This window comes from Nerophis ophidion, linkage group LG05 (assembly GCF_033978795.1).
Source record: "Nerophis ophidion isolate RoL-2023_Sa linkage group LG05, RoL_Noph_v1.0, whole genome shotgun sequence".
Lineage (NCBI taxonomy): Eukaryota > Metazoa > Chordata > Actinopteri > Syngnathiformes > Syngnathidae > Nerophis > Nerophis ophidion.
The window spans coordinates 10,986,228-11,009,187 of record NC_084615.1 but is presented as its reverse complement, the minus strand read 5'-3'; the positions used below and the strand labels follow the sequence as shown (position 1 = coordinate 11,009,187).

The 22,960-nt window shown below is 44.5% G+C and overlaps 1 protein-coding gene across 6 annotated transcripts in view; it reads right to left on the bottom strand.

The window, feature by feature from the left end:
* Positions 1-22,960, bottom strand: part of drp2 (dystrophin related protein 2) — a 302,156-nt gene that overhangs the window by 54,635 nt on the left and 224,561 nt on the right. For all 6 annotated transcript variants that reach the window (XM_061899976.1, XM_061899973.1, XM_061899974.1 and 3 more), the window contains 4 exons: positions 22,332-22,393; positions 18,588-18,662; positions 14,216-14,417; positions 969-1,054 (listed from right to left, as the gene is read on the bottom strand). In XM_061899976.1, coding sequence (XP_061755960.1) covers positions 969-1,054; positions 14,216-14,417; positions 18,588-18,662; positions 22,332-22,393 — 425 coding nt within the window. The remainder of the gene's footprint in view (positions 1-968; positions 1,055-14,215; positions 14,418-18,587; positions 18,663-22,331; positions 22,394-22,960) is intronic.

The following is a 22,960-nucleotide window of genomic DNA, read 5'->3' as shown; positions in this document are numbered from 1 at the left end:
GCTTTTTCTCTAGTGACTCAAAGCGCTTTACATAGTGAAACCCAATATCTAAGTTACATTTAAACCAGTGTGATTGGCACTGGGAGCAGGTGGGTCAAGTGTCTTGCCCAAGGACACAACGGCAGTGACTAGGTTGGCAGAAGCAGGAATCGAACCTGCAACCCTCAAGTTGCTGACACGGCCACTCTACCAACCGAGCTAAACCGGTATGTATGTATGATTTGTTAGGAACTTGCAGAGCAGCTGTTTTTGAGACCCCAGGATGCAGGAACCAGGAAGCAGGAGACTATGAGAAGGTAAGATGAGTTGTATGACTTAAAAGAGAGAGAGGGAAATAAAGCAGTCTTGCAAGTCAGTGTTCCAAACCCAGAGTGGCCTTGGAGCACTGAGTGGTGCACAAATAGAACTGATATGGCAGTTGATTGGCAGCCGGTGTGGACTGGCTGCCAATCAACACCAGGGGAGGAAAAAGCAGTGATCCGCGGAACAAAAAGGGAAATGGAACAAAATAGGAGCACTGACGGGAAGTAAATACAAAAACAAGGAAAGAAAGGGAAATGGTCGTCGCTGATATCGCCACGGTATCGGAAGTGTAACCGTGGTAACGCTCACACAATCATGGATGGCATGTTCGCGAGGCTCGCTAGTTGTCAAACTAATCAAATCTATTATTGTTATATCTTGTTGGTACTAAACACCACAACATTTTGACTCTTAAAACTGCTGTGTTGTAGGAAAAAATGGAGAAAACGTGCAAAAAACATCTAAAATAGAATTTGAAAGTAATTGAAAATGAAAGACACTTTAGTTTTCTGGAAGCGGCCACTTGCCAACAGAAGAGTGTGTGGGCTTTACGTCTTGCGGTGGAATGATGGAGGGAGGACGTGTCAGGCGGGCTGCACACCAATGGACTGCAGAATCCTTCTAAAGCCTGCAGAGTCCTCGCCTCCATCCCGGTGATCACTTACACTTGTACTTGTCCTGGACGTCGGCGTCACACAAGCTCACCAGACCCATCTTCAAGCTCAGCACGCGCATCTTGCCGTTGCGAGCGCTGGAGAGAGGAGAAAGGAGGGAGGAGGGAGGAGGGAGGAGAGAAAAGAGAGGAGGGAGGAGAGAAAAGAGAGGAGGGAGGATGGATGAGGGACGAGAGAGGAGAGAGGTTTGAAGCCGGGAAGGATGCATGGCAGGAGGCGGAGTGAGGGGAGGAAGAGGAGCATTACACGGGTGGTGGGAGGTCATCACAGGTCAGTGGCGTGCTGTGAAATTGTATCACTAAAGGCACGGCGGGGAATTGTTCTTGGGTTTATGCCTCACAGAACTCTGACTGTGTCACGGTTCAGTGTTTGGAATCATTTCCTCCTCGTCCTCTCACTGCTGCGTGAGGCGGAAGAATCCCGTGGCCCACTTTGCTAAGGTCATAGGCGTCAAGCGCCAGAGGAACTTCTTTCTGCCTCCTGTGAGATTTTGAAGTCCTCTTTTTTCATGTTTAAAGCAGCCAGTATTTCCCATGTAGTGTTTCTTCTCGTGACCTCTTTGTTTTTATCTTATGTACGCTCGTCAACTCTCTGTTTTGTCAGCTCACAGAGCTGTTTTGGCCAGTTCCTTATCTGTTTTGAAGCAGCAGCTGCATGTCTTTCTGGGCGGGAAGGGCTGTTTTCGCCCTACATAAGCTGACTCTTTTTGTTTGAGTTTAGACCTCGCTTGCTGATGCTATAGTTGCGATGTAAGGGCTGGTCTACTGAGGCTTTAGTAAAACTTGGCCAAGTACTATTCTGTCTTGACGGTCCTTCTTACTCAACATACATGTCGTCCAAAAGAAGTTGGGAGTGACACGTGTGTTTTATTCACTGAGAGGAGGGCAACAGATCTTGATGAATGCTTCTTCCAGTCACAACATAAACTGGCGTCTACACCTCAAAGTCAGCCATAGCCGGTAAGACCAGAAGACAAGAACATTGCTGGCCATTGTCCTGTGGACTGACCCAATGAATACAATCCTTCGTATCTTTGGGCACCACACCATTCCATTCCATTCTTGGCGGTAACAATTTGATTCAGAATGGATTCTCAATTGGAAATCTATACTTTACCTCCATAAAATAGATAAACAGCTGTGATAAATGTCTGTCTTACTTCAAATAAAACCAGTTGTGTTTTCTAAAAGTCTAGCCAAACATTGAAGAAAGTCAAATACAAATAAAACAACAAGAGAAGCATCCCACACCTCTCTTTTCCAAAGTGACACACTACACATTAGGGCTGCTACTAACCATTATTGTGATAGTCAATTAGTCAACAACTAGTCAACTCGTCCATCAGATATATCAAGCAGCTAAAATGCGCCAAAAAATGGGTAAATGTGGAAAACGTTTTGCATTTTTCCCATCATCCCTTGTAATGGGTGTAGTTTTGATGCTTTTTAAGCAGTTTGGATATTTGTTTTAATAACATCTACAAAGTTCAAAGAGCAGGTAGTGTTATGTGTGACCATCTTTGTTGAATTTCTGTGCTGGTTGAATGTTTTGTTTTTCTACACTAGAGAGGGTTGTGGGGATAGGGCCAGGTAAGTAAATGCTGTGCACACCTAATGTACAAATAAAGGCCACTGACTGGAGCTACTTACTCAGGCCACCAGATGGCAACTAAAGTAGCTCTCAGACCACTGACTGTTTGTAGATGATATGGAAACACAGCCAGTTCCGTCTGGACTCATGCAGTCAACCATCTCATCATACAGTCAGAATTGATAATACATTGCATCTTTAACCACATATTCTGCCTAGCAACAAGTGGCCATGAGCAGGAGAAATGTCACGGTGCAAGCTCCAACCTGTTTTTCTCCGGCAGCTGGGTCTGCCAGTAGTGGGCGATCAGGAATCTGCACACCTGGGACTGACGAGGGCGAGCGGTATAAAGACCAGTGGACCCAAGGATCCTAGCCGGAACGTAATTCTGTTACGTTTGCTTCCCATGTCCTCCATCTTCGAGCCTCGACTTTCCTGGACTTTGGACTGCCTCCCTCGATCCTCGACTCCCGCTTGGACACGGACCTCCTTTGCCTCACCCTTCGCCCTGACCATCTGCCTGCCCCACGAACCTCCTTCATGCCTTGTTCCTCCTCTCGCTCAACACATTTGGTAAAACACTACAGCTAATCACACAAACTTTGGATCTAGTCACACTCAAATTCCTTAGTTTATAGTAGTATTGTTTGATTATATATATATATATATATATATATATATATATATATATATATATATATATATATATATATATATATATATGTTAAAAATACATAGAGCTATACTGCCCCCTTGTGTCTGTGCCGTTAACTCCCTCCTGTACTATATAACAAGAAAGACTGTAAATAATATTCTTCTGATCTTGTTGGCATGCGTCTCAGAAGTGCGACGTCATTTAGGAGAAGCTAACATTGATCTCCTCGCTGCAGTTTCACAACGAGCTTGCCAGCGCTCCATGGGAAACAATTCAGCATTTTAATGGGCAACAATTTGAGGAAGACACAAATCTTATCAGATTAGCATACGAGGAGGGAAAAGAAGATGAGCGCTTGCAAGGAGTGCATAATTCAATCAAGCATCCTGAGCTGTGTCTTCTTCAAATGCTGCTGGCACGCCGAGGAAAAGTCGGCTGTTTTTTTTTTTCCCTGGGAGAGTGAAGGCTTTACTGAGCTGAGATGATTAAACTCAGAGGAGAAGTCAAAGAAGAGCAGAGCTGAACACTGAGCTTCCAAGTCTTAAAGTGGATCCACAGCCTGAGGAAGCAACTGGATGTCATCCCCTTTCTCACACTGAAGCTGCACACCCACGCCCTGTGCACGCCATCTTGTATCACACACCAGCAGCCAGCAGTAACACGGCAGTAAAACGGCTGATCAAACAAAACAGAAGGCATGGTTATGGTAGCGAGCAGCGGAACCGAGCTCTCCAATCAGTGACATTTGGGTGAATTTACTGAGGAATTTGTGAAAGTGAAACAATACAAAAAGAATGCCATTGTAAGTTGATAACACCAACACAGACACTGGTAAACATTTTAGCAGATTAGCTAATGCTAACGACGCTAGCGTCAATACATTATGATAACATGGGACGCTTTAGTAAGTAAGAATTGTTTTAGTTGTATTGTAAAACTTACAAAAGTTGCTTGGAGTGATAAATAAAGAATCCATTGGAGTAGTTACGCCATAGATGGCTAAAAGACTAAGCGGCAAATGTACTTCCGGTTCAAAGCTCAGTCTGAACAGAAGGGTAATACAGCACCTGCAGTGAACAAGCTTGTCCAAAAGATGGCGCCATAGCACAAATAATAACATCCATTCAGTGCGTTTATTTCGTCTTTTTAAACTATTTACATCATGAGTGGCCGTCAGCGAAGAACAATCTTAATATTTTTTAAGCAGCAGGGTTCAAAGCCAAGGAAAAAAGTAACAGCTTGTAGTCCAGAATTCATCCTTTTTTTTTAATAAGGTCCAAGATGTTTATCAGGATTCTTCTTCTTTGTACTTTGTCAACACTTGGGAGTTTGAACAGTTTCTTTAAGTGGAACCTTGTTTGATTTCTTTGCTTCATCCGTTCCATCATTTAGCCGTTAGCGAAGAAAAATCCATTGGATTAGCCGCACCTTTGTATAAGCCGCAGGGTTCTAAACTTGGGGAAAAAAGTAGCGGTCTAAAGTTTGGAAAATATATGTAGAGTAACCTCATGTCTTGTCAGAGCATCTACCTGCTGGTGGACGGTCGAGTGGATTGACTTATGCTACAGCAAGGGGTTCAAACCTTCAGCACTGAGTTCCCCCTGCAGATAACCACACTTTCTTTTTAACTACCGTATTTCCTTGAATTGCCACCGGGGCGCTAATTAATTTAAAACCACTTCTCACTCCGGCACTTACCAAAGGCATGCGGTAAATTTAGGCCTTTGCTTATAAATTTGAGTGTGATGTAAGGATACCATCATGAAAAGCACATTTGATAAAAAAAACACGTTATTATGGTCTTACCTTTACTTAGAAATGAAGTCCATGCGAGGCTCCTTCTGATCAAAAGCATCGATAACTTGTTTATAGAAGTCTTCCTTATCTTTCTTCAGTTTTAAAAGTCTCTCTGTCTCGATGGAGATCTTCCTTTATTACCTCCTGCTTCCATTGAAAGTCCAGTTTAGAAAACTGTTTTATTTTAGATAAGTAATCCTCCGTGTTAAAAGTGCAAGCAAGAGGAAGAAATAAACACACGCTGCTCACTCTTGCTGCTTGTTGTCACTTCTTCTGCAGCCGAGTCGTCGCAAGAAGGATCACTAGCGCCCTCTAACACCAGGAGGCGGGAGTCATTTAATGACTCATATTTGACACACGCAGCTACGGTATATTAATAAAACATAGCTGCTTGCTGTTCTTTTTAGCATATTCAATAGCTTGGACCTTGGATCCTACTGAATAGCTCTTAATCTTCTCCCCTTTATGCGATTTCAAATGATTGATTTTGAAAATGATGACAGGTGAAGTGTCACTCGTGACGTGACGAGTTTGACCCGGCGGAAATTCTAGGCATATGCCAATTATTTTGCGAAACGAGTTTGACCCCGTGGAAATTCTAGACATATGCTATTTATTTGATGAAACAAGATTGACTTGGCGAAAATTCCAGAATTGCGCCAATAAAAATAATATTTCGCGAAACGAGTTCGAGTTTGACCCGGCGGCAATGCTAAGCATGCGCTAATTATTTTGCAAAACGAGTTTGACCCGGCAGTAATTCGGGCAGGGGCATACTATATACCCGGCGGCAATTCAAGGAAATACGGTATTTACACGCAAATGTGCCAGCGCACCAATTCAGCAGACAGTGCCAGGATGAAAGAGCAACACAGTGTCAGTACAGCAAGCGAGTGTGCCACACGCTCACTAGGGCATCATTTACTTATGGCAAGCACCTCCTTAAGCTCAAGTCATTCTTAAAAGAAGGCCTGTAAATAAGGTGTAAGCTCCCTGGCAGCGTTACAAGTGCACACAGACTCACTGCACTTGATATAAAAAGCAGAAGCAATTACTGTGGAATTTATGCAGCGGGCAAAGTCTGTGATTGTCTCATTAGTAGCGAGTACTTAAGGAAGAAGTCACTCGGGGGTTTAACCCTGGCTTCTCTTGCTGTCGGTGCTCCGCGAGGCAGCGAGAAGAAGGGGAGACAATATGTAGGTTGAACGTTGGCGTGAAAGAGGATTTGTTTCCACTTCTGTCTCAGAAGGCAGGATTGATCCACCGCGCTTTGGAGATTTAGTCCTGTTGTGGCATTTTAAAGACGCCAAAGCAACAAAGACTGGGAAACACTCAATCTCTATTTGATTGGACTTGTATGCAAAAGTGCTTTTGGACTCACATTGCCTTAGAAGCTTCATTAACTACCTCCTCATCCCGGATGACACCACTTAGTGACTCGGCTGACACCAAGTCATCTTGTGACTTAGTGACTGGGCTGACACTAAGTCATCTTGTGACTTAGTGACTCGGCCGACACCAAGTCATCTTGTGACTTAGTGACTCGGCCGACACCAAGTCATCTTGTGACTTAGTGACTCGGCTGACACCAAGTCATCTTGTGACTTAATGACTCGGCCGACACCAAGTCATCTTGAGACTTAGTGAATCGGCCGACACCAAGTCATCTTGTGACTTAGTGACTCTCCTGACACCAAGTCATCTTGTGACTTAGTGACTCTCCTGACACCAAGTCATCTTGTGACTTAGTGACTCTCCTAACACCAAGTCATCTTGTGACTTAGTGACTTGGCCGACACCAAGTCATCTTGTGACTTAGTGACTCTCCTGACACCAAGTCATCTTGTGACTTAGTGACTCGGTTGACACCAAGTCATCTTGTGACTTAGTGACTCTCCTGACACCAAGTCATACTGTGACTTAGTGACTGGGCTGACACCAAGTCATCTTGTGACTTAGTGACTCTCCTGACACCAAGTCATCTTGTGACTTAGTGACTCGGTCGACACCAAGTCATCTTGTGACTTAGTGACTCTCCTGACACCAAGTCATCTTGTGACTTAGTGACTCGGCTGACACCAAGTCATCTTGTGACTTAGTGACTCGGCTGACACCAAGTCATCTTGGGACTTAGTGACTGGGCTGACACCAAGTCATCTTGTGACTTAGTGACTCGGCTGACACCAAGTCATCTTGTGACTTTGTGACTCTCCTGACACCAAGTCATACTGTGACTTAGTGAATGGGCTGACACCAAGTCATCTTGTGACTTAGTGACTGGGCTGACACCAAGTCATCTTGTGACTTAGTGACTCGGCTGACACCAAGTCATCTTGTGACTTAGTGACTCGGCTGGCACCAAGTCATCTTGTGACTTAGTGACTCTCCTGACACCAAGTCATCTTGTGACTTAGTGACTCGGCTGACACCAAGTCATCTTGTGACTTTGTGACTCTCCTGACACCAAGTCATACTGTGACTTAGTGAATGGGCTGACACCAAGTAATCTTGTGACTTAGTGACTCTCCTGACACCAAGTCATACTGTGACTTAGTGACTCTCCTGACACCAAGTCATCTTGTGACTTAGTGACTCGGCCGACACCAAGTCATCTTGTGACTTAGTGACTGGGCTGACACCAAGTCATCTTGTGACTTAGTGACTCTCCTGACACCAAGTCATCTTGTGACTTAGTGACCCGGCCGACACCAAGTCATCTTGTGACTTAGTGACTCTCCTGACACCAAGTCATCTTGTGACTTAGTGACTCGGCTGACACCAAGTCATCTTGTGACTTAGTGACTCTCCTGACACCAAGTCATCTTGTGACTTAGTGACTCGGCTGACACCAAGTCATCTTGTGACTTAGTGACTCGGCTGACACCAAGTCATCTTGTGACTTAGTGACTCTCCTGACACCAAGTCATCTTGTGACTTAGTGACTCTCCTGACACCAAGTCATACTGTGACTTAGTGACTGGGCTGACACCAAGTCATCTTGTGACTTAGTGACTCGGCTGACACCAAGTCATCTTGTGACTTAGTGACTCTCCTGACACCAAGTCATCTTGTGACTTAGTGACTCTCCTGACACCAAGTCATACTGTGACTTAGTGACAGGGCTGACACCAAGTCATCTTGTGACTTAGTGACTCGGCTGACACCAAATCATCTTGTGACTTAGTGACTCGGCCGACACCAAGTCATCTTGTGACTTAGTGACTCGGCCGACACCAAGTCATCTTGTGACTTAGTGACTCTCCTGACACCAAGTCATCTTGTGACTTAGTGACTCTGCTGACACCAAGTCATCTTGTGACTTAGTGACTGGGCTGACACTAAGTCATCTTGTGACTTAGTGACTCGGCCGACACCAAGTCATCTTGTGACTTAGTGACTCGGCCGACACCAAGTCATCTTGTGACTTAGTGACTCGGCCCACACCAAGTCATCTTGTGACTTAGTGACTGGGCTGACACCAAGTCATCTTGTGACTTAGTGACTGGGCTGACACCAAGTCATCTTGTGACTTAGTGACTGGGCTGACACCAAGTCATCTTGTGACTTAGTGACTGGGCTGACACCAAGTCATCTTGTGACTTAGTGACTGGGCTGACACCAAGTCATACTGTGACTTAGTGACTGGGCTGACACCAAGTCATCTTGTGACTTAGTGACTCTCCTGACACCAAGTCATCTTGCGACTTAGTGACTCGGCCGACACCAAGTCATCTTGCGACTTAGTGACTCGGCCGACACCAAGTCATCTTGTGACTTAGTGACTCGGCCGACACCAAGTCATCTTGTGACTTAGTGACTCTCCTGACACCAAGTCATCTTGTGACTTAGTGACTGGGCTGACACCAAGTCATCTTGTGACTTAGTGACTTGGCTGACACCAAGTCATCTTGTGACTTAGTGACTGGGCTGACACCAAGTCATCTTGTGACTTAGTGACTGGGCTGACACCAAGTCATCTTGTGACTTAGTGACTGGGCTGACACCAAGTCATCTTGTGACTTAGTGACTCTCCTGACACCAAGTCATACTGTGACTTAGTGACTGGGCTGACACCAAGTCATCTTGTGACTTAGTGACTGGGCTGACACCAAGTCATCTTGTGACTTAGTGACTGGGCTGACACCAAGTCATCTTGTGACTTAGTGACTGGGCTGACACCAAGTCATCTTGTGACTTAGTGACTGGGCTGACACCAAGTCATCTTGTGACTTTGTGACTCTCCTGACACCAAGTCATCTTGTGACTTAGTGACTCTCCTGACACCAAGTCATCTTGGGACTTAGTGACTCGGCCGACACCAAGTCATCTTGTGACTTAGTGACTCGGCCGACACCAAGTCATCTTGTGACTTAGTGACTGGGCTGACACCAAGTCATCTTGTGACTTAGTGACTGGGCTGACACCAAGTCATCTTGTGACTTAGTGACTGGGCTGACACCAAGTCATCTTGTGACTTAGTGACTGGGCTGACACCAAGTCATCTTGTGACTTAGTGACTCTCCTGACACAAAGTCATCTTGTGACTTAGTGACTCGGCCGACACCAAGTCATCTTGTGACTTAGTGACTCTCCTGACACCAAGTCATCGTGTGACTTAGTGACTCGGCTGACACCAAGTCATCTTGTGACTTAGTGACTGGGCTGACACCAAGTCATCTTGTGACTTAGTGACTCTCCTGACACCAAGTCATCTTGTGACTTAGTGACTTGGCCGATACCAAGTCATCTTGTGACTTAGTGACTCGGCCGACACCAAGTCATCGTGTGACTTAGTGACTGGGCTGACACTAGTCATCTTGTGACTTACTGACTTGGCTGACACCAAGTCATCTTGTGACTTAGTGACTCGGCCGACACCAAGTCATCTTGTGACTTAGTGACTCGGCCGACACCAAGTCATCTTGTGACTTAGTGACTTGGCCGACACCAAATCATCTTGTGACTTAGTGACTCGGCCGACACCAAGTCATCTTGTGACTTAGTGACTCGGCCGACACCAAGTCATCTTGTGACTTAGTGACTCGGCCGACACCAAGTCATCTTGTGACTTAGTGACTCGGCCGACACCAAGTCATCTTGTGACTTAGTGACTCGGCCGACACCAAGTCATCTTGAGACTGAGTGACTCGGCTGACACCAAGTCATCTTGTGACTTAGTGACTCGGCCGACACCAAGTCATCTTGTGACTCAGTGACTCTCCTGACACCAAGTCATCTTGTGACTTAGTGACTCGGCTGACACCAAGTCATCTTGTGACTTAGTGACTCGGCTGACACCAAGTCATCTTGTGACTTAGTGACTGGGCTGACACCAAGTCATCTTGTGACTTAGTGACTGGGCTGACACCAAGTCATCTTGTGACTTAGTGACTCGGCTGACACCAAGTCATCTTGTGACTTAGTGACTCTCCTGACACCAAGTCATACTGTGACTTAGTGACTGGGCTGACACCAAGTCATCTTGTGACTTAGTGACTGGGCTGACACCAAGTCATCTTGTGACTTAGTGACTGGGCTGACACCAAGTCATCTTGTGACTTAGTGACTCTCCTGATACCAGGTCATCTTATGACTTAGTGACTTGGCCGACACCAAGTCATCTTGTGACTTAGTGACTCTCCTGACACCAAGTCATCTTGTGACTTAGTGACTTGGCCGACACCAAGTCATCTTGTGACTTACTGACTTGGCCGACACCAAGTCATCTTGTGACTTAGTGACTCTCCTGACACCAAGTCATCTTGTGACTTAGTGACTCGGCCGACACCAAGTCATCTTGTGACTTAGTGACTCTCCTGACACCAAGTCATCTTGTGACTTAGTGACTCTCCTGACACCAAGTCATCTTGTGACTTAGTGACTCGTCTGACACCAAGTCATCTTGTGACTTAATGACTCGGCTGACACCAAGTCATCTTGTGACTTAGTGACTCTCCTGACACCAAGTCATACTGTGACTTAGTGACTGGGCTGACACCAAGTCATCTTGTGACTTAGTGACTGGGCTGACACCAAGTCATCTTGAGACTTAGTGACTCGGCCGACACCAAGTCATCTTGTGACTTAGTGACTCGGCCGACACCAAGTCATCTTGTGACTTAGTGACTCTTCTGACACCAAGTCATCTTGTGACTTAGTGACTCGGCTGACACCAAGTCATCTTGTGACTTAGTGACTCGGCTGACACCAAGTCATCTTGTGACTTAGTGACTCTCCTGACACCAAGTCATACTGTGACTTAGTGACTGGGCTGACACCAAGTCATCTTGTGACTTAGTGACTCTCCTGACACCAAGTCATCTTGTGACTTAGTGACTCGGCCGACACCAAGTCATCTTGTGACTTAGTGACTCTCCTGACACCAAGTCATCTTGTGACTTAGTGACTCGGCTGACACCAAGTCATCTTGTGACTTAGTGACTCGGCTGACACCAAGTCATCTTGGGACTTAGTGACTGGGCTGACACCAAGTCATCTTGTGACTTAGTGACTCGGCTGACACCAAGTCATCTTGTGACTTTGTGACTCTCCTGACACCAAGTCATCTTGTGACTTAGTGACTCGGCTGACACCAAGTCATCTTGTGACTTTGTGACTCTCCTGACACCAAGTCATACTGTGACTTAGTGAATGGGCTGACACCAAGTCATCTTGTGACTTACTGACTGAGCTGACACCAAGTAATCTTGTGACTTAGTGACTCTGCTGACACCAAGTCATACTGTGACTTAGTGACTCTCCTGACACCAAGTCATCTTGTGACTTAGTGACTCGGCCGACACCAAGTCATCTTGTGACTTAGTGACTGGGCTGACACCAAGTCATCTTGTGACTTAGTGACTCTCCTGACACCAAGTCATCTTGTGACTTAGTGACTCGGCCGACACCAAGTCATCTTGTGACTTAGTGACTCTCCTGACACCAAGTCATCTTGTGACTTAGTGACTCGGCTGACACCAAGTCATCTTGTGACTTAGTGACTCTCCTGACACCAAGTCATCTTGTGACTTAGTGACTCGGCTGACACCAAGTCATCTTGTGACTTAGTGACTCGGCTGACACCAAGTCATCTTGTGACTTAGTGACTCTCCTGACACCAAGTCATACTGTGACTTAGTGACTGGGCTGACACCAAGTCATCTTGTGACTTAGTGACTGGGCTGACACCAAGTCATCTTGTGACTTAGTGACTCTCCTGACACCAAGTCATCTTGTGACTTAGTGACTGGGCTGACACCAAGTCATCTTGTGACTTAGTGACTGGGCTGACACCAAGTCATCTTGTGACTTAGTGACTGGGCTGACACCAAGCCATCTTGTGACTTAGTGACTGGGCTGACACCAAGTCATCTTCTGACTCGCTGCAAAGTACACGCACTGAGGAATGAATGGCTGACCTCTACAGCAGCTGTTACAAACCATACAGGGCACATTTTGAAATGTTAACATATCTAAAAAGGGAACTCCTAACGTTTGCAGTAAATTATAACGAAAAATTAACAAATAAAAAGTTTTTTGTTTTTTTTTTAATTTAAAGAAAATATCTGAAATGTTAACATAATTAAAATGTCAACTTATAAATATCGGAGTACATTTTAATGTAATAAAATGGGAGAGCAAGGACTTTTAAAAAAAAGTAGAAACTGTGGTTTAATGTCCCGCTCATAGGATGAATTTGATTGCACTGCAAGTATTTTATTATCCTCTTTAAAAAGGTGTGTTTACATCCTTTTTGTGCTGAGCTGTTTCAGAAAGCATCGAGTTTAAAAACATTTCATGAAAGCCAATTATTTGTCCAGTCATAGTATTTAAATATTAAACATTATCTGTCTAGGGCACACTTATTCATGATGAAAAGGTGTAACAGGCAACAGGAAACAGACAAAAGACAACAGAAAACAGACAGCAGGAAACAGACAACAGTACTCAGGAAACAGACAACAGAAACAGATAACAGGCAACAGGAAACAGGGAAAAAGAAACGGGAAAAAGAAAACAGGCAACAAAAAACAGACAACAGGCAACAGGAAACAGGAAACAGACAACAGGAAACAGGCAACAGGAAACAGGAAACAGGAAAAAGGCAACAGGCAACAGGAAACAGGAAACAGGCAACAGACAACAGACAACAGGCAACAGGGAACAGACAAAAAACAACAGAAAACAGGAAACAGACAAAAGACAACAGAAAACAGACAGCAGGAAACAGACAATAGGAAACAGAAAACAGACATCAGAAAACAGGAAACTGGCAACAAAAAACAGACAACAGGCAACCGGAAACAGGAAACAGACAACAGACAACAGGCAACAGGCAACAGGAAACAGGAAACAGGCAACAGGAAACAGACAACAGAAAACAGACAACAAGAAACAGGGAACAGAAAGCAGGAAACAGACAACAAACAGGCAACAGGAAAACAATCATCAAGCCCTGACTGGAGGGCGAGGCAGGCATAAATAGCTGATCGGCAACTGCAAGCAGGTGTGCCAGGCAGCCAATCAGAGACAGGTGAGGGAAACGAGTGCTCAGGGAGACATGCAGGAAGTGGAAGTAAAACAAGAGCGCTGACAGGAAATAAACACAAAACTAAGGAAACATAACAAAACATGAATGTGAGAAATCATCACACAATCAGACTGCTTGGATGCTATCTCCTGCCTTCCTATCCTCATTTTTTATATTTTGTAAAACTCTTTTAACTGTAACATTTTTGAACGGTCATGACTCCAGCAACGAAAGGGATAAGCGGTAGAAAATGGATGAATGGACTTTCATTTACCAACCTCCCCACCCCTTCAGTGCCATGCCATGTTTGGCTATGGTCAATATGTGTGTGTGTGTGTGTGTGTGTGTGTGTGTGTGTGTGTGTGCCAGCATGCCTGAGTCTAACTTTTTACCTTTGGATACCCCTGTGGTAAATTTTAAACATGCTGCATAAATAAAGTTGATTTGATTTTACTGCTGAAAACATTTTTGAGTCACAACTTGCCTGTGAATGAAAAATGATTCATACATACATACATATACATATACATGTATATATATATATATATATATATATATATATATATATATATATATATATATATATATATATATATATATATATATATATATATGAATAAAAGGTGTGATTAGTAATAAGTAAGGAGATGGCTGCAGGTGTCTCACCTGTCGTAGACATTGAGCAGCCAGTTGAGACACATGTCCACGCAGAGCGGCACGTTGACCAAGACGGTCCTCTCCTCCTCTAGCCTCTCGTAGAGCGCCGTCAGCCCATGGATGACCTCCACCACGTCCATCACGCGCTCGCCTTGACTCAGATCCTGCTCCCGAAACATTTCCACCAAGTTGCTCAGCGCCACTAAGTCCACTAAGCACAGAGAGAACACAGAAGCCATCAACAAAGACAACAACAACAACGCAGTATATTTCATAAGTGGCATTTGTGGCGCACTCATTATGTGACACTGACCACCTAGTCATGTGACACAGACCACCTAGTCATGTGACACTGACCACCTAGTCATGTGACACAGACCACCTATTCATGTGACACTGACCACCTGGTCATGTGACACAGACCACTTCGTCATGTGACACAGACCACCTGGTCATGTGACACAGACCACTTCATCATGTGACACAGACCACCTAGTCATGTGACACAGACCACCTGGTCATGTGACACAGACCACCTGGTCATGTGACACAGACCACTTCATCATGTGACACAGACCACCTGGTCATGTGACACTGACCACCTGGTCATGTGACACAGACCACCTCATCATGTGACACAGACCACCTAGTCATGTGACACAGACCACCTGGTCATGTGACACTGACCACCTGGTCATGTGACACAGACCACCTCATCATGTGACACAGACCACCTAGTCATGTGACACAGACCACCTGGTCATGTGACACAGACCACCTGGTCATGTGACACAGACCACTTCATCATGTGACACAGACCTCCTGGTTATGTGACACAGACCACTTCATCATGTGACACAGACCACCTGGTCATGTGACACAGACCACCAGGTCAAGTGACACAGACCACTTCATCATGTGACACAGACCGCTTCATCATGTGACACAGACCACCTGGTCATGTGACACTGACCACCTGGTCATGTGACACAGACCACCTGGTCATGTGACACAGACCACCTAGTCATGTGACACAGACCACTTCATCATGTGACACAGACCACCTGGTCATGTGACACAGACCACCTGGTCATGTGACACAGACCACTTCATCATGTGACACAGACCACCTGGTCATGTGACACAGACCACCTGGTCATGTGACACTGACCACCTGGTCATGTGACACTGACCACCCACTCATGTGACACAGACCACCTGGTCATGTGACACAGACCACCTCATCATGTGACACAGACCACCTGGTCATGTGACACAGACCACCTCATCATGTGACACAGACCACCTGGTCATGTGACACAGACCACCTGGTCATGTGACACAGACCACTTCATCATGTGACACAGACCACCTGGTCATGTGACACAGACCACCTGGTCATGTGACACTGACCACCTGGTCATGTGACACTGACCACCTGGTCAGTCAATGACATTTTGTCCTGTTTTTCTGTCCTCATTTTTGACACAGGAGCATTTTTGAAGAGATGTTGAGCCTTTTTGTGTGTGCAGTGGTTGTGAAGTCCCAGCTGACACAAACACAGCCATGCAGAAAAGGAGCCACACGCCAGCTGCTTCAGACTTGAACCCTCCTTAGCCCCGTGCTTCAGGAGGTGTGATCTCAGCGCCACTAAAAGTCTTTTAAAGGTGTGACTGAAAGGGCGGCAGCTAGAACTGCTGAGCTGGGTCGATAACGAGCCACAAGCCAGACTGAAGATGTGGAAGCAATCACCTCAGAGTGGGGGTGACATTATGTGACAAGTGGGGGTGGCATCATGTGACAGCTGCACTCACAAGGTGAGAGAGGGAAAGAGGGAGGAAGAGAGAGAGAGAGAGACAGAGACAGAAAGAGAGAGATGCATTCCACCTCGTAGATGAACTTAAATAAAGGTCCACTTACAGCGGAGCCAAAGGGAGGTTTTCTATTCCTCCCATAAAACCATTCAAAACACATCCAAAAAGCGCCAACAATAATTTTTGGTGACTTGAATACTAAAGTGGATCATTTTAGTACTTTGTCTGATTTCTTTGCTTAATCCATTGCATCTGCTGGCCAACTACCGACCGTACAACTACTGGAATGCTCTCCCTGACCACCTGAGGGCACCACAGACTGTGGATGCTTTTTTAAAAAAGGCTTAAAAACTCTTCTTTTTTAAAAAACAAAAAAAAAACAATGTTTTTTTAGATATATGTGTGCTAGTCCTAGCTATTAGGCTGTTCTAGGTTTTTTTTTTTTTACTATTTATTTTACTTGTTGGCAGCAGCTATTTGTGGTTCTAGCGTTGTTGTTTTTGTTGTTGTTTTAAATGCACTGTAGCACTTTGAGGTTGTTTGCTCAATGTAAAGTGCTTTTACAAATAAAATATATTATTATTATTATTATTACATAATTCAGCCGTTAATAAAGAAAAATTATACATCAGCCGCACATTTGTATAAGCCGCAGAGTTCAAAGTGTGTGGGGGGGAAGTAGCAGCTTGCAGTGTGGAAAATAGGAGAGCATAAAGCAGTCGTTCTTCTGTATTTGTCACTTCTGCATTCTTTTTGCTGTCGTATACTGCTTTTTATATTTGGAGTCAAAGCCAAATACTTCATCATCCAAAAAGCCAGTAAGCGACATCATAGAGTGATGTCTTTGTTTACTTGAACACAACCAAGCGACATCATAGAGTGATCTTTTTGTTTACATGAACACAGAACCAAAGCGACATCATAGAGTGATGTTTTTGTTTACACAAACACATCAGCGCCCGGCAGCTGCATTTGATGGCCAGGTGTGTGATGTTTCTGACCCTCAAGCAGAACACGTTGCAGACACAAAGAGATGACCTTCTCGTCTAATTGAGGTCACTAACGAGGCTGTAATTAGCAGAGCAGCACTCATCCTGGTGAAGGTGAACAGTTGAGTTGATGTGGAACATGCATAAGGTAGAATGTCAACATCACATGTTTACACTTCTTTCATTACAGCACGCCCGAAAAGGAGTAGGAAGAAGCTGAGTCTATTTCATCTTACCCCTTTTCAAACCATTTAGTTGTTCTCTGTAACACAACACTGAATACATAAATAATATACCATAGTAAGTAAACACATATTAGATACACAAATCTAAAAAAAAAACAAATATTGTTGTGTGTACTTAGTGAACACTTGCATTTCATTCCACATCCTAAAATGCTAAAGATCTTAAGTGTTGTACGTGCATGCCAATCTTTTAAATCTAAAGTTATATTTCTCCTCTTCAGTTGAGAAGAATTGTTGTACATTCTTATTCTTATAGTGTACATCATTTTACATGTTTGCAATTTTACCAAATCGTTGAATTTCAATAATTGTGATTGAATAAACAAAGAGTTTGTATGATCATCCAACATGATGTTTTATTAAAACTCATCTTTTTTGTAACACTGTTAGTGAACGAAGTGTACTTTTGTACTTATTTCCCATATAATCTGCACAATAAGTCAGATATGTAACACTAGTGAGCAGCAGACAATATGAAGTCATTCTTTTGTACAGAACATATTTTGTTTTATTCATTATTGATGTGTTTCTTGCTACTTTATGTTGTATATTTTTTTACATTACACTTCATTTTATCATCTATAATTACACCCAAAAAATGTGTTTTCTTTCACTCTTTCAATATCAACTCTGTCTATTTAATAATAGATTTCATTTGTAAAAGCACTTGACATTTAGCAAACAACCTCAAAGTGCTACAGTGCATTTAAAAACAAAAAGAAAACAACAACCCTAGAACCACAAATAGCTGCACCCAACAAGTAAAATAAATAGTAAAACAAATAAAAACTGGAACAGCCTAATAGCTAGAACTACCACACATATATCTACATTTTTTTTTTTAAGGAATGATTTTTAATCGTTTTTTAAAAGCATCACAGTCTGTGGTGCCCTCAGGTGGTCAGGGAGAGCATTCCACAGACTGGGAGCGGCGAAACAGAAAGCCCGGTCCCCCATAGTTCATATTTGTATTTGTGTGGACTTTCTGTTCTACTGTTACCAATTATCATTATTTTAGTTCTACTGAGATTGAAAGATAGTCTGTTTTTGTCAAACCATCTTTCTAATTTGTGACTATTTGTCTTATCTTCTGTATGTTCTCTTCTCAACACAACACAGTTGTATCATCTGCAAATAAAACTAACTTTAAATCCTTTGTAATTTTACAAATGTAGTTTATAGAAAGGTTAAAGTATTTTGGTCCCAGTGTTGATCCCTGGGGTACACCAGCACCTGAGAGTGAGTCTTCTCCAAGAAACCCAAAGCAGAGTCATGACTCCCAATGAAAAACTGTCAGATTGTGGATTAGTGATCGTGGAATATTGGGACTTACGTCTCAGCGCCTTCTGGACCCGCCGCAGCTTCATGGCGGTTCTGTAGGCCGAGAACTTGATGTTGTTCAAATCAGCTAAAGGGAGACGAGAAAGAAGGTTTGTTTGTCAGAGCGGAGAAAGGTGACTGAACGTTTTTTTAATGCACACAAAATGTTGAATCACAGCTAATGAGAGGCAAACAGCAGAGCGGTGAGAAAACTAACTCCGATCCTTGATGAGACACATTTGGCCCGCCCGGCTAAAAGCTCCAGAGGTGGCGGCGTGATGTGGTTCACCGCAGGTTCACCATTGCACTCTACATGCAGGTCCACCATTGCACTTTACATGCAGGTCCACCACTGCACTTTACGTGCAGGTCCACCACTGCACTTTACATGCATGTCCACCATTGGACTTTACGTGCAGGTCCACCACTGCACTTTACATGCAGGTCCACCATTGCACTTTACATGCAGGTACACCACAGCACTTTACATGCAGGTCCACCACTGCACTTTACATGCAGGTACACCATTGCACTTTACATGCAGGTACACCACAGCACTTTACATGCAGGTCCACCACTGCACTTTACATGCAGGTACACCATTGCACTTTACATGCAGGTACACCACAGCACTTTACATGCAGGTCCACCACTGCACTTTACATGCAGGGCCACCATTGCACTTTACATGCAGGTCCACCATTGCACTTTACATGGAGGTACACCACAGCACTTTACATGCAGGTCCACCATTGCACTTTACATGCAGGTACACCACAGCACTTTACATGCAGGTCCACCACTGCACTTTACATGCAGGTCCACCATTGCACTTTACATGCAGGTACACCACAGCACTTTACATGCAGGTCCACCACTGCACTTTACATGCAGGGCCACCATTGCACTTTACATGCAGGTCCACCATTGCACTTTACATGGAGGTACACGACAGCACTTTACACGCAGGTCCACCACTGCACTTTACAAGCAGGGCCACCATTGCACTTTACATGCAAGTCCACCATTGCACTTTACATGCAGGTCCACCACTGCACTTTACATGCAGGTCCACCATTGCACTTTACATGCAGGTCCACCACTGCACTTTACGTGCAGGTCCACCACTGCACTTTACATGCAGGTCCACCATTGGACTTTACATGCAGGTCCACCACTGCACTTTACATGCAGGTCCATCATTGCACTTTACATGCAGGTCCACCATTGCACTTTACATGCAGGTCCACCATTGCACTTTACATGCAGGTCCACCATTGCGCTTTACATGCAGGTCCACCACTGCACTTTACATGCAGGTCCACCATTGGACTTTACATGCAGGTCCACCACTGCACTTTACATGCAGGTCCACCACTGCACTTTACATGCAGGGCCACCATTGCACTTTACATGCAGGTACACCATTGCACTTTACATGCAGGGCCACCATTGCACTTTACATGCAGGTCCACCATTGCACTTTACATGCAGATCCACCATTGCACTTTACATGCAGGTCCACCATTGCACTTTACACGCAGGTACACCACAGCACTTTACATGCAGGTCCACCATTGCACTTTACATGCAGGTACACCACAGCACTTTACATGCAGGTCCACCACTGCACTTTACATGCAGGTCCACCTTTGCACTTTACATGCAGGTACACCACAGCACTTTACATGCAGGTCCACCACTGCACTTTACAAGCAGGTCCACCATTGCACTTTACATGCAGGTACACCACAACACTTTACATGCAGGTCCACCACTGCACTTTACATGCAGCTCCACCATTGCACTTTACATGCAGGTACACCACAGCACTTTACATGCAGGTCCACCACTGCACTTTACATGCAGGGCCACCATTGCACTTTACATGCAGGTCCACCATTGCACTTTACATGTAACAGCAAACTGAACATCTTTGTCAGTCTGCACATTTCCTCGATGGATGTTTTTTTTATTGTATACAAAAATAACTTCTTGGTCTGGTTTCCCCTTATTTATCATGCGTAAAGGGTTCTACAGTTTAAGGCAGGGCTATCAAACGTGCGGGCCAGGGGCTGGGTCGGGCCCACAAACATGTTTTATCAGTTTGAACAGTTTGAGTTTGCTGAATTGAAAAAAATGAGCTGAAAATTTTGAAGGAAAGAAACTGCTGTTCTAAATGTGTCCACCAGATCTCAAAATAGCAATCCTTTGTATCTCCGAGCCAGAGCTCACATGACTTCAGAAGGGGGCGGAGCTATGTGCCCGTGTTAGCATTTAGTGACAGTATACAAAATATAGATTGTTACCTTCATGCCTCGATTGTCCAAGATGGTGACAATGTAACTGGTGACATATATTCCCAAATAATCAGTACATTACATTTTGTCTTGTACTTATACGTGGGGACACATTTTCTGGGCGCACATAAATACGTTGACATAATATGCATCCTCTTCTAACTTGCTGTCATTAATGAAATTGGTCCAAATTGACCCAAGTTTTGTGGGAGACTTTGCTTCATGTGTACAAAATAAACCACATTATGTTCATATATCATTTGAGGAAAATGAAATATCCCTGGAGAGATACCAGTCGTGAGGACGTGCTAGCTGTTCTAAGTCCTGACCTAGTTTCTATCACCTCCTACAACTCTCTGGACTGGACTTTCACGCAATCATGAGTGGTTTGTGCAGCTGTGATTAATAACTCTAAAAATAAACTTTGATTGATTGATGATTGATTCAAATCATCAAAATTGCTGTGCCACAAGTCAGTGCACATTTAGCACACTAAAAAGAGCTTCTGTTGCCCACACAAGACGATACAAATTCTAGTCATGTGCCGCATTTTCCACAACATAAGAAAAGACAGCAAGGCTGCAGCAAAACAGCCACTAATTGCACATGCACATTTATCATTTGCACATTCTGTTTAGCACGTGGTATTTGGGTCTTATAGACCAAGACCAGATGTTACGTTGCACACTCAGTCTGCTTCCCGCTCCTCAGCAGGAGTGGCGCAGGACACGCCTCCACAATCATCGGTCAGGGCACCTGGTGTTGATGAGAGGAGAGGCAGCAGCACGGAGGCTCACTTTGCTGACGACTCCACGTCGGAACGTAGCCCTGCTTCCGTCTCTGTGTCTCTCTTTGACTCGCTTTGTCTCCCTCCTGCCTAGTCCTTATTTGTCCTTGTCGTCTCCTGTTCCCACAGCACCTACGTGTCTCAGCAGTCAGCCGTGCGCCTCACCTGCCGATCTCCCCCCTGGACTCCGACTGCCTTCCTCGACCCTCCACCTCTGCGCTCGAACCTGGACTTCTGGACGCCTCTCTCCTGTCCCCACGGACCTCGCTTGGATCACAAACCTCTTTTGCTTCGCCCCTCCGGAATTGTTTGCTGCCACAACCAACACGCACTTACAACAACCTCTGGTAACTTATATTTGGTTAACTTCCACATACATAGTAGCATACACACCCTACGTAATCATCAAACTCAAATAAAACCCGTTGCTGTTGTGCCGTCTCCTTCCCCTTGTCGCACGTCACACCATACCCTTAATGACCTGTTGTTTACAATGAAGACTTAAGTTGACATCACTTGTTGCTAGGCAGAAATCAACTGTGGAGCAAAATAATGAATACTTTTTTACCAACATTTGGAAAGAAAGACAAACATTTGGTGGGCACCTGACAAAAAAAAAAACTACAAAAAATGTTGGATTAAAATGTCATTTTTCTTGGCCTTTACTTACCGAGTGCTTGGTACAGTTCTGTCATCTTTGGGTGGTCCCAGCAGGTGGTCTGCGCCTGATGGCTGCTCAGTGGGAAGATATTAATGTAGCAGAGGCAAGAGTGACATTAAATAGGACATAAAACAACATGGGGGGTCATAAACTACATATGCTGTACATTGTCAACACAGAGCAGTGGATTCTTTTGAGGCTTCTAGTCGACAACACAGTTTAAAGGCCTACTGAAATGAGATGTTCTTATTCAAACGGGGATAGCAGGTCCATTCTATCCGTCATACTTCATCATTTCGCGATATTGCAATATTTTTGCTGAAAGGATTTATTATACAGAAAGTTCGCAACCTTTGGTAGCTAATAAAAAAGCCTTGCCTTTACCGGAAGTAGCAGACGATGTGCGCGTGACGTCACGGGTTGTGGAGCTCCTCACATCTGAACATTGTTTACAATCATGGCCACCAGCAGCAAGAGCGATTCGGGCCGAGAAAGTGACGATTTCCCCATTAATTTGAGAGAGGATGAAAAAAAAAAAAAAAAGGCGACGGCTCAAGTTAGCGGCAGTGGTAGCGTTTCAGATGTAATTAGACACATTCACTAGGATAATTCTGGAAAATCCCTTATCTGCTTATTGT